Genomic DNA, 12640 nt, shown 5'->3' with positions numbered 1-12640 from the left:
AAACTAGTAAATAATGTTGAAATACTCTGACAGTGCATTGAAGAGAGTTTTAAATAAATCCAATAATTTGCAGTAAGAAACAGGTAAGGTGCTCGATACAAGTAAACAATCGATAAAATATAAAAATAATTGCATGGTAGTTTATATAAATTTGTCTTATATTTATACATTAATTTGTCCTCCCTTTTAGTGTTAGTGGTGAACTCACCACTGGAGCCATGCCCACGTGTTATGGAACGCTCTGTATATTTTCTTTTCCAACGCTCGTAGGCGCATAGGAAACAGACAAATGCAACATCCACACTTGACACGTCGAACTATTCTACATGCAAATGCGTCAGTAGCAGCCGTAAGCGTCCATGGAATGTAATTTTGTATAATCACTCTAAGTGGCTAAGTGGATCTCCAGTGATACAATTGTATATTATGAAATCACTGTCAGAAGCGTCACACATTTCGTAGTGATACTTTCTGGAAGGAAACGTGGGTCTTATAAATCGATGTAAGATGCGTGATAATTTTCAACAACTGATATGTGTCTGTCTGTAAGTTGTTTATAAGGGGAAAAATCCAAAACAATATCTCCTCAAAGATGGAGATGCTGTCTTATCAACATTCAATCTGGAATGATCATAAATTCCCGCACGTCGACAATGGTTTCGAATGCCAACAAATAAATAAAAGAAACGAGTCAGAATTGTTTTCGTATCAAACGGGGGTGTGTTTCTCTCTCCCCGCAAGAAAAGCAGCTCTATCTGATTCAAACATTGGCGGTAAACACACTTATTATTGCCTTCGCGGTGAGCAACGATCAATCTGCGCTATATTTTGTCCCGAATTTCTCATCAATTCGATTTTAATCTTTAGGAGGGTTTTCTGATATTTATATTAATTTCTTATGACTTTGTGATTGTCATACATATATCGTCTGTTACCAAATTCGAATTCTTATAACATTAAAGAAATATAGAGAATATTTTTACAACTTACGCCAGTATAGACTAAAAAATTTAAAAATATGTGGTGTCCAACTATTAAACCACTTGAGGACTGTTGGACCCCTCCTTTATTAAAATTAGAAAAACCTCAATGAATTTCTTTTCAGTTTTACGTATTCCATATATCACTTAATCATACGATAACATTTCACATTTTCTTCTTCGAAAATGTCATACTGTACATTCAATTTATTGTTTCTTTGTTAACAATATCTGAACTCAAAACAAACTAAGCGAACTCATACATACATGTCAGCTTCCCAGGGGAGATCTTAAAAGGAGCAATTACACTCCCGTGTTTCTGTTTGAAATAGTTGAATCCTCGCGTATTTCAGTAGTTCATATGTGTCCATTGAAGCACTGGAGAACTTGGTCACTTGGGAATTGAATACTCGATTACTTGAACATTTGCATCCTTCCATATCTCATCAACCATTCACAAACACTCGTGCGACGTCTATAAAGACACAAAACGAGTCTAAACCCCAAAAAGATCGCTTTACAAAGACCCTGTAAATTATACTTCGAGCAAGAATCCCTGTGAATGAAGCTATAGCGTGCTGCTTCGATTGCTCGTAGAAACATTTTCGTGAACAGCACCGCGCAAATTCGTCGACTACATCGGTAGCTTCGCGGCGATGAAACAAAATGCAATTGCAAACGTAATTAAATTGGCTACCATGTAAAACGTACGATTTAATTCCAGATAATCTTTTGCTCTAGGACGCGTATCTCGATTGTGCGCGGATTACATGTGCCATGGCTCATTCCGCGGGTGGAGGACTTCATCACAAAAGTTACGACGTTATTCTAGCACGCATGTCATTGGATTTCAGCGTTATTGCTTCCCTTAACTGCGAACTGTATGATATACACCCATACGCGAAACCAATTCACCTTTATCGCCCGAGATAATAATTGTGGAATTCATATCAGAGTTAAACCACGTGAAATGAAGATTTAAATGACACAGAAGTAGTTTCCCTTCGTAAAAAGCGGCCAAATCGAATCTCCTCATTTCTGATCCGAATTAAACGGAGGACCATCTACGATTCGCGAATTTATTCGCCCATTAGTTATGCTTTCGCGTGGCGATGAAAATGCGTGTCGAGAGGATTTTCGTCGGGATAGATAGCACCGTGTAAAATGCTATGTGGATTGGGGAAGAGATTTGGCAAACAGATTAGAACAAATGGTAGTAGTTAAATTTGCATGGAATTGGAGTTTACGACTTAAACACGAATTTTATTATAAATATTTCATGTTTTCTAAATAAATATGTTTCGTCCCATATTTTTCTTCAATACTCATATTTTCTGTGGACACAATTATATTTATTGCCAACTTATAGATTTCATTGATACAACCTAGCCAAAGATGATAGATTAAATAGTACTATAAAAATGAACTTTCATTTAGCAATATAAATTATCAACAGTAAATTGCTTGTTTTCAAAATTGAGAATTATTTAGTACCAAAAATCGCGAAGAAATTTCCCCTTCAAACAGAAACATTTCCTCATTATAAAGAAAATAGTAGAACATGTCGTTGAAGTAGAATGATGAGATAAAATATAAATATGAAAAAAAAATAGAGAAAGAAATTTAATATAAGATAAACTATGTACAACACAAAGATATTACAATAACGAGCTATCTTTTTATCTATGACTGTACATTTCATGTTCAAAACTTTAGGTGACTTATGCATATCTTCATCTTTTACAACCTCAGAAACAGTACGTGAAGTCGCTACATCTCTAAAACACAAAGTTTGCCAAGCCATGTTTATTAAATCCTCTTCTTATGCACTTCCCTAGTGCAAAGTACACCTATAAATTTCATGTCACTATTTCAGAAACGTACTACACAGAAATATATGCATAATACAACAATCCTCTTCAAAGAATATCTCTTTTCACGTTTCTCGATCCTGATTCTACCTTCGTACTACCGTCCAGAACAATAAACCCTTTACAACAGTACTAAAGCAATCGGTAGACCAAGCGACGTGGTCGAATACAAATGTCCCATAAAAAGACAGAAGCATCCCTTATTTATTACCGATGCATGAATATTGAACGTGCGCCAGCGTGATGAGCCAATAACCTACTTATGCCATACATGATTCAAGCAGAGAGGCGCTCAATATTAGCCGCAATAAAAGCACGTTCTGTGTATGCTTCTGTCATTGCTGGTCGAAATCATTGTTCAGTGGAAATTCTCCAATACCGACTTTCGGGCTTTTTCACTGCTGGTAATTTATTATTAGGGGCGAAAAGCTACAGGATTTAGCGAAGCTTTTGTACACGCGCGCATTCCAGATGCGTTTTACTGTAAAACGGGCTGAAATATTTTATCAGAATGAAGAGAGCTCTGGGCGAGCTCGTGAGCCAATCATCCTCGAACTCGAAAATGTTGGGAAAACAAGCTACTCTACACCCAATCCATCGTGTTATATTTTTCAACGATCTTTCGTCGCGCTTTCAAGTCAAATATTATCGATACAAAGTGTTCGGTGACCGTTTGTACTTCCAACGATTATATCAATCGAGCAGGGGATTATGAAAATTAGGCTTTTCATGCGATCGGCTCGGTGAAATTGCGTGAACAAATTACTAACTGTCTGCAAAACGGTCGTCGACGAATCCACTATAATTGATCTCGCGCTAATAACGCGGTAAACGCCGAATTTTCCGATAATCGGATGAATGTGCAGCCAGTCGAGCGAAAGAACGGTATTGCAAGTTTCACCGCCATATAAAATCAAAACTCTCATTTAGTCAAATCGTTTGACGAATTGCTGAACAAAGTGTTAAATGGACTACGTAGTGCTCTGAAAAGGAGTATTTGTTGGACATAATCCAATTTTTCAACTCTAATATTTCGCGAACATATATGTGTACATACATTTCTTTTTAAATGTGTAAGGTAAGAGTATCAATTATTGTACAGTAGTTACTGATTACTGCCCCTTCCCCACTCTGAATTGTACAATTTTGATATACATAAATCAAGTACGCTTGATCCACTTTATTAAAAAGTTCGACATAGTTTGGGTAGTATGAGCAGTTCAACGAGATCAATTCAAAGTGCAGCCAGGTTTATGCTTTTTGCATATTTGATTAATGTCCAATATGATGCATCGTTCAATATCTCTGTATCATATGTTCCTGTTTGCCAATAATGTTAGTCATATGTATCAATTACATTAAAGTTCATCAAATTGATTACTTTGGAATTTTTCAGTGACGATAACAACTATCAGATGCATCGCTCGCAGAATACTGCAGCATTTTTCTGTCCAACATTATCTGTCACCTTTCAATTTCCAATCAGAAAAATAGACAGTGTCCATAACATCTCAATCCAATTCAGTGAAAATTATTAACTTCACAATAAATTTTATTCAAGTCGTAAACACGCTTTGTTTAAATTGAATCTAATTAAATTAAAACATGCAAACGTCCTATTTGGAGAGTTATCAAATTTTAGACACATTAGAAGAAAGTGAATGAATTTTAAGACCTCAAAATTAAAATTAAAATGACAATAGGAATTATTATAACATATATGACATAAAAAACCCTTTGGTCTACTTTAGAAATTTAGTAGCTTCTCATATTACATTATATAAATTTATTTCAGTAAATTACTGTTTATTTCTATAATAATATTTGTCTTAAAGCAATCAAAGATTTTTACAAAAAGGAATTCTATATAAGTCCGATAGTCATAGAAAATAATTACAAAATGCATAAGGAGAAGAGACCATGTTTAATCAACTAGTTACTGTAATAACAAATTATATCGCCTTAATAATATTTATCTTCTTTTGCCTGCCAGACATTCTTAATACTTTGCAAACGATGTCATCCGTAAATGAAGCCTGTAATAATATTAACAATTACCCTGTCAACTTGACTATCAAGTGGGAATGTTCCCTTGTAATGCTAAACTATCAAAACCTTAACAGGCGGGGTACAATTTATGTGTCACAAAAAAGTCGAGAAAAATGTCGTTTAGAATCGCCACAGAAGAAAGTAATTACAAAGTTCCCGTGATAGCAACGCGAATATTATGGAAGTTTTATCGACCACCTCAAATTTTTCGTTCTCGTTATAATGGAATTTTGAAGTAGATTAAGAATGCATAGTCAGACGTTGCTAGACGTACTATGCGCGTTGAACTACTAGTTCGCTATAAAGTGACTCCCAAATTACTCTTTCGACGAGATTCATCGGGGGAATTTCAGTGAGGCAAGAATGGAAATACCGCTTAAGAGAAACGAAAGAAATCTGCAAGCCTGATATGCGAAGCATAAACACAACTACAAGGCGGAAGTTCCATTGCACGACATAAATGTCCGTGTTTAACATTCTTTGCGCGTGCTAACGCGGTAGATTGAACTTCTTTTCCACGATTACGTGAAAAAAATTTATCCAAGAAGAACATGATAAACTGAAGAATAACTGTGTCTCCCCACTGTGGAAACGCTATCGTTATTCTACGAGATAAAGCACTCAGTTATTTCATGCACTATAAGCTACTTTTCTTGTACGTATAAATAAGATTAAAGAAATACAATGTGTTAAAAATTGATCTTCGTTATTCGGGTGGAGCTTTAAGGGTTTTTTATTCCATTTTTGAAATTTAATTCCCAAATTATTGCAGTGAAATTTTTCGTAACTTCATACATTCATTTTATGTACGTTCTTACTAAAAAAATATCAGGATTATCATTTTTAAAGAATTTTACCTCTGAAATGTAAATTATCAATATTGATAATTTATCATCCTATTGTGAGGAAATGTATATTTAATGTGTCTCTAGCTGCATGGTGCTGCTTGTAGGATGTACATTCATTGTGTTTTATTCTGAAATCTCCAGACAGTTTCTAAAAATTCTATGAAATTCTAGACAGAATGCCTATTGGATGTACAATTTGAGCAACAATAAACAATTGTATTAATATATTCTATAAATTATAAATAATACCGTACTTATTATCTGAAATACTGATTTTAAGTAAAAATACTTTGCCATATAAAATACCTGAATAAAAATTAGCAAGTGCTTGCGAATTGTTGGGTATATGAATATTTTTCTTAATTTAATCGTACATCAAGCAGTAAATACGATCTTCGTCAGCCGATAGTTTTGCAAAGATTATTTCGAACTTATATCGATAAGTTCGTACTTCCTTTTGTCTCCCCAGCGTCCGCGCAGACTAAACTAATTATATGCTTATCGTTAACAGCACAGGTCTCAAAGTTCTCACCGCAGGAACTTCGCCGTACGACAAGGCTCAACACTGCCGCGTTACAAACATACCTAGCGTAATTATTCATGGTCTTTACGATAATCTTCAGTCAATGATCTTAGTTTAATATGGGCGCCAACAATGTCTAAAGTTCTCTAAAGTTAAATGGGTTGCAACGTGATCTATTGAGACTGAAGTACCTCAACTTAAAGACGCAAATGTCTACCGTGGGGTACATTTATTCCTTAAATGTTTAAAGAAAATAAAGCAAAAGGACTTGAGTGAAGTTTTGTTGCACTCTGTGTAGTAATAAAAAAAATTGTTGCACGTAATGATAAAGTTGTAATAAAAAAGTTAAAAGCAAACTACTGAAATATAGAGTCACTATATAGAGTCATTTATTATATCTTAACACTTTTCTATGAAACATCTTCTCTTTTTATTACGTTAGATTAGAGGTGCTGACAATTTTGCTTGAATAGCTAGTATTGTTTTTTTATAGCTCTATGTATATCTTGAATCTACATCTGGAATATCTATATCATCTGTATAAGTGAAGATATCTACACGTATAATATTCTACATAGTATTATATTCATTATATATTGAAATTATTTAGAGCATCAGAATTTTATTTATTATTGTAGCTTGTACCTCTTGCTTGAGCCTCTGATGTTACCAAATTAGATTACTATTATTTACGACCCATGGCTAGCGAATTAGGACCGTTTGAAATTTCCAACTTAATGAAACATTCTCCTTCATAGAAAAAACGATCTCCATTCTTCATTTTTTAGGATCCAACGCTGAGATAACAATATAAACCTTGCTAAGCTTACGATATAAGTCTATAATATTTCCATTCATTTCACAGTAATCAACAAGAGAATTAGAGTGAGACTGATTAAAGCGATTCAAATGTCAGTTTAGCTATTTATGGCATTTCGGGTAACTAATGATTAGCAAGGGTTAAATGCATCAAAGGCAGGCATTAATCATCTAATAGCCGTACACACATGATCATTTCCGCATTCAGTAACAATTCAGGCAGCCAGAATCAATTTACGAATTTACCATCCATGGCACAGTGTTGTAACTAAAAACCTACGATTTCAGCATGTGGTCTTAATCTCAAATCAAGCCTATATACAAGTTGATTTCAAGAACGAATTCTCCGCTACAAAATTCATCAACAAGCCACAAGCCTATAGTAACACAACGCAGTATTCAATTGCTCTGTATAGCACACACAGTTTCCACTGAAAATATGCACACTGCATATTTTTCAGGATTACCAGCTCTTCAATTGTCACTGTTCTACCCTTACAGCAACCAGTGCTATTTATGCATTTAGAATAACTAAATAATTGCGCAACGGAAAAGCAGTTCTACTGTTCATCAAATCACGCTCCTCCATTCGAAAACGAACAACAGTGAAGGCGATCGAAATCTGCCAAAGCTTCAAGCGTTTCGTCAAACATTCGACCAACGTTACGCAGTAAATCACGCGTGGAGTAGCGATGAGTAGGCGGGACAGTTCGCGTTATGGTCGTCCAGTTATTAAACCCGACCTAATGGCTCAAATGCGTGCGCTGACAGATTAAAAGGCTGCTCATCCCAAGGGTCGGACGGAAGGTAAACGAAGCTGAGGAGGCGCAAGGAGGAAAAAAGGCGGCGTGCAACAGCACCACCATCAATCTTACCTGCGTCGCTGTGTAGGGGGAGTTCCTGCCGGGGAATCCTCGAAAGAAGTCGTCGGCGTCTCGTGTGGCGATAGTCGTCACGTTTAGAAGCAGGGTGCCTTCCGTGGTGGTTATGTCCTGCCCCTCCATACGACCCTAGTCGGCAGTCCGGAGCATCCGAAGCGCCCCCCTTGTCGACGGCTACGTCATGCTCCTTCTCTCCTCTCGACTATGGGATTCCAGGGAGGTTCAGCCTGTACATGGGAATCTTCGCTCGATTCCTCGACCCACCGCTGACCTCAGCCGCTCATCGTTGCCCTTTGCTGGATACTCTCGCTCCTTTCCTGAAATAATATTCGATTCGTCATGTCACTGTGAACAGCTGAGGAAAAGGTTTTCTCGGTTCTGTCTTTAGGGGGAGATTGCATGGCCCCTTAACTGGTATTATGAGGTCACGGTGTTTGTACCTCACCTTTAACCCTCATCCACACCTCGTGTCGATTTAATGTTATTTTTAAGTTGTATAATATATTAATATGCTGTTTATAGAGACTTTGTGACTTTTATCTTTTTTTTAAGGTAAAATTTATAAATATAGTATTTTAAAGGGAAAAATGTACAATGAAAAAATATAATGGTGTTTGTTATAAAATGGGCCTTGGTGTCCATTTGGCATGATTTTAACGAAATGGATAAGACGTGTTACGTCTTTTTTTATTGAAGAAAATTATACACGATACAAAAACCCCAAGTTTAATACTTGGAAAGGAGTTTGAATATATGTGAGATGTGTTCGAATACGTAACAAATATGTAAAAATTTGGACTTTCTTCAACATCCTTATTTGGTCTACTATTTATCTTAGACTACAATTTTCTTGTCATCCAAAAATTGGGAAAGGTTAATGTTCACTTTGAACAAATTTTACGTAGAAGCTGACATTACTGAGAATTCATAGGAACACACTATATCTCTAATGTAAAAATTAATTATTTAGTCCTCTGCTGTAGTTACACAAGAAGAAGGAAAGTTGTTTCACTAAACAAACCAAAAAAAAGAAAACAGTTTAATGCTAAAAGCTTTGGAGAAAGAAAATTGCAAAGACTTGGACCGTGAGGTTGTCGAGAGCGTTCAACGATCCCATTCTTATAGATACAAAATTCATGACATAACTGTCCTGACACGTCATAAATTTCAAGGAAACAGTAGGGTTAAAAGTTTAGTCTCATGATTTATGGAAAGGGTCACTATAAATGAGGTGTCGTGGACTAAAGCTCAATATAAGTTGATTAATGCAGGAAGGGCCGACACTGTACAAGAATCTTATATTGCTGTGCGCCATGTTAGCAAACCCGATATGGCTCATCTTTTGAAGGGCATGCCTGAGGAACATTTTGGGTAAGTACTTTTAAAAGCACTTTACGTGAACCTTTCTAAAATATGGGTTCAATTTTTTTAAATAATTCTACTGATATTCCTATACGTTCCTAAGACTCTTATATCTTTGACGTAATTTTGATTGTAACTCGCAAATTTAGATTTCCTTTCACGTTATGTCTCATCTATCTACATTTAGATTTATACCTATCTACCAAAATAATTGCATCAGTATTTTTACAGCATCGATCGCGTTTGGTAGACTTCCTTAAGAGAACAAGACTCGAAGAAGAGTAGATGCAATTAATTTGTCTCAAGTTTAGGTAATTAAAACCCTAATTGCTTTATCGCCGGCATTATTACGACGCTTCCAACTAGGAAGATCGTTGCACGAATTAAAATCTAAATTAAGGGGAAAACGTGAGAGTAATAAATCATATGATCGTATTGAGCTGAGCTCCCGTTTCACCGTTCGGATTATTCGAATTCCTGAAATTGCATAGTGGTACGCGCTGTCTCTATAACGGAAACCAGGAATACTCGGGCTGTTCAAGGAAGTGTGGCTCCTACAGACATTTCGTGGATGAAAAATATTCGACAATGGAATGCCACTTATAATCATGCTGTATGAACTTACTACATTGGCTCTGCTGTCCTGCTTTAATTAATGTGCACGAAAATTTGTGTGGCATTATAATATTAAGGGAGCAAGTAAATTCAATTTTGTATGTGGAAAATACTAATTTAAGTTTCTTGTAGAAATAGGAAAATATAATTGAGAAGTTCAGTTAATTAATTCTGTAATTACAATTGTAAAATAGAATAAATGCGTTATCGACTGTAAAAGCATAACTAAGTTTCATAATCTTTATCCTAGAATATAAAGGTACTAATATACAAGATGTTCAGCAATAAAGTAAAGTAAGATAAAAATCAAGCAGGACAAAATTGAAATTGAGACTTCGTATCAGAGTTATTAGTTATTAGAGGCATACAGTAAAACCTTCATTTATCCGAATACAAAATTGACAACTTTTGTAATACCCAAAGATCCCATACCTATCTGGCTGCTAAATTAGACAGATTATTCAATCTAAATGATTCTGTAGAATTACATCCTTTTTGGGTCTTAAACTTTTGAAGCACTTTTTTAAATGCCTCTAATGTTTCGACATGACAGGGCACATCTTTATCACTACTTTCGTTCGCTATTTTAGCGCAAGAAAATATATGCAAGTACACTGTATATATATAATATGATAAATATAAGAGAGTAAGTGAAAGTAAGTGATATGACGAATATAAAAAGCCAAATATGTATATTGTAATTTCTACATTTTCGTAGGATAAAAAGGCAAGATTTGGAAAGTAGGACGTGTGAATATTAAGGTATTCGGATGAAGGAGTACCGATGTGGAATGTTCTACGGAACCTAGAATGCATATAAAACGTCTTCGACTCTACGTTCCGCGACTTATTCTACTGCCGGCATACATTAGTCAGGTCAAACGCAGGGGTGCCAATAGAATAAGGATCGGCAAACTACGACCCAGCGTTTGGTTTTGATTGGCCCATAAGTTGAGAGAAATTTTTGTGTTAAATTATTCTAAAAGAAAAGGACTGCATTTATCACATTTATAAACAGATATTAATAATACCTACACTTGTAAATATACTTCAATCGTATCGATGAAGAATTTGTGGAAACACTTTCTATTTTTTGAGTACTCACATACACAGTAATCTCAATCTTAAATTTAAAGTCTCAAAATTAAATATATTTAATATCTCGTCTTAGACAGTTTTGTCATCTTTCACTTTCATCATAACATATAGAATTACCCTATAAAATTTCTGGCATCTGTTGTCGTACACCCTCTATAGGAAACTGATATTATACTAATATTCCAAGTGATATATTTCCAATAAAAACGACTAACCACGATAAAGTTTGCAATATTGTACCGTAAAAATAAAACTGAGAAGACAGTTGTCAATTTTACTAATGCTGTGGTAGAAGAACATATAGATTTTAAGACAATTCGATTACTTTAATAATCGAATGATACAATTTAGTGATAAAACACTTTGAGATACTTTTTTTGATCCAGTAAATAGAATAGAATAGTCTTACTAACGACAACTACACTACAGTGCATAAGTATTATACTTGGACACTTCTATATTATAGGAAATGCATAAAGTACTCTCCAATTAAAATTCTCTACTATAGTTTCAACTACAGATCCTATTTCAGAGGATCATTGTATATGGTTTGCAAATACTGATGAAAATAACATTTGATATCAGTTACTACAAATAAAAAAATGTATTTCCATTCTTCCTTGATATAGCTTTTTTCATGTTTTATAAGTTCCTGGTCGGGTATAAGGATCAGAGAATTTAATGGAAGTGTTATTGCTTCCTTGGAATTGGAGTCTGCTTTTTCGTTCTCGGTTATTCCTTGGTATGAAGGTATCCAGGTAATAGTAATATTTTTGTTTATGTTGGAGAATTCGAGGCATGTTAATAATATGTTTCCTATTATTTCGTTTTTTGTCTTGAATTGCACTCAGAATTTGTATAGATAACATGATCTTGGAAGTTATTTTCTTTAATGCGTTTTAGAGCATCATTAATTGTGTAAGCTTCACCGAAGGAAATAGACATTTGATTTGGTAGGTGTTTAATTATCTTGTCATCTGTGATTATAGCATATTCTACTCCTTGATCAGATTTTGAAGCTTCTGTGTATATTTTGTTGTGGTGTATGTACTTGTTAGTTTCTAAGAATCTGGTTTCGTGTTCAAAATTGCGTCTGTGGCTTTTTTAGTTTCTGCTACTTCTATATTGATTACAGGAGCTTTTACGATCCATGGGGCTATTTTTTCCTGTTGGAGTTTTATAGTAGGCTTTTCTTCAATTAAAGATGAGGATGGATAATTGTTGAGTCTGATACCAAGTGGAGATGACAATAAAAAAGAAGTATATTTCGCGTATTTCCATAATCTGAAAGTACCCAAATTCCTATACACCGTAATGTACTTCATGCTACGATAACATAGAATAACTACTTCAGACCTATTCAAATACAATTCCGTTTATCGATACTGTACAAGTGCCTTTACACTGATAAACACTCTATAATCGTGCTATATCCTTTTAAACCCGTTATCAATTGAGTTAAAGAACGGTGCTATGTTCAACATTGGCGCATCACCTAATCGAGCTCTAAGTCGACTTATAGCCCAAGAGGTTAGAGGCTCTCACCGGATCACTGGTGTTACAGTACATTGGTCTCATTAATTCCAGAACATCC

At 35.1% G+C, this 12640-nt stretch overlaps 1 protein-coding gene across 2 annotated transcripts in view; it reads right to left on the bottom strand.

Annotated features, from left to right (window-relative positions):
• Positions 1–12640, bottom strand: part of 5-ht7 (5-hydroxytryptamine receptor 7) — a 218906-nt gene that overhangs the window by 129455 nt on the left and 76811 nt on the right. For both annotated transcript variants that reach the window (XM_076393389.1, XM_076393390.1), the window contains exon 3: positions 7966–8288. In XM_076393389.1, the coding sequence (XP_076249504.1) occupies positions 7966–8094 (129 nt within the window). In that variant the 5' untranslated portion in view covers positions 8095–8288. The remainder of the gene's footprint in view (positions 1–7965; positions 8289–12640) is intronic.

Source organism: Calliopsis andreniformis, chromosome 3, assembly GCF_051401765.1.
Source record: "Calliopsis andreniformis isolate RMS-2024a chromosome 3, iyCalAndr_principal, whole genome shotgun sequence".
In the NCBI taxonomy this organism is placed as follows: Eukaryota; Metazoa; Arthropoda; class Insecta; order Hymenoptera; family Andrenidae; genus Calliopsis; species Calliopsis andreniformis.
The sequence above is the reverse complement of the archived record's forward strand: the minus strand, read 5'-3'. Positions and strand labels throughout refer to the sequence as shown.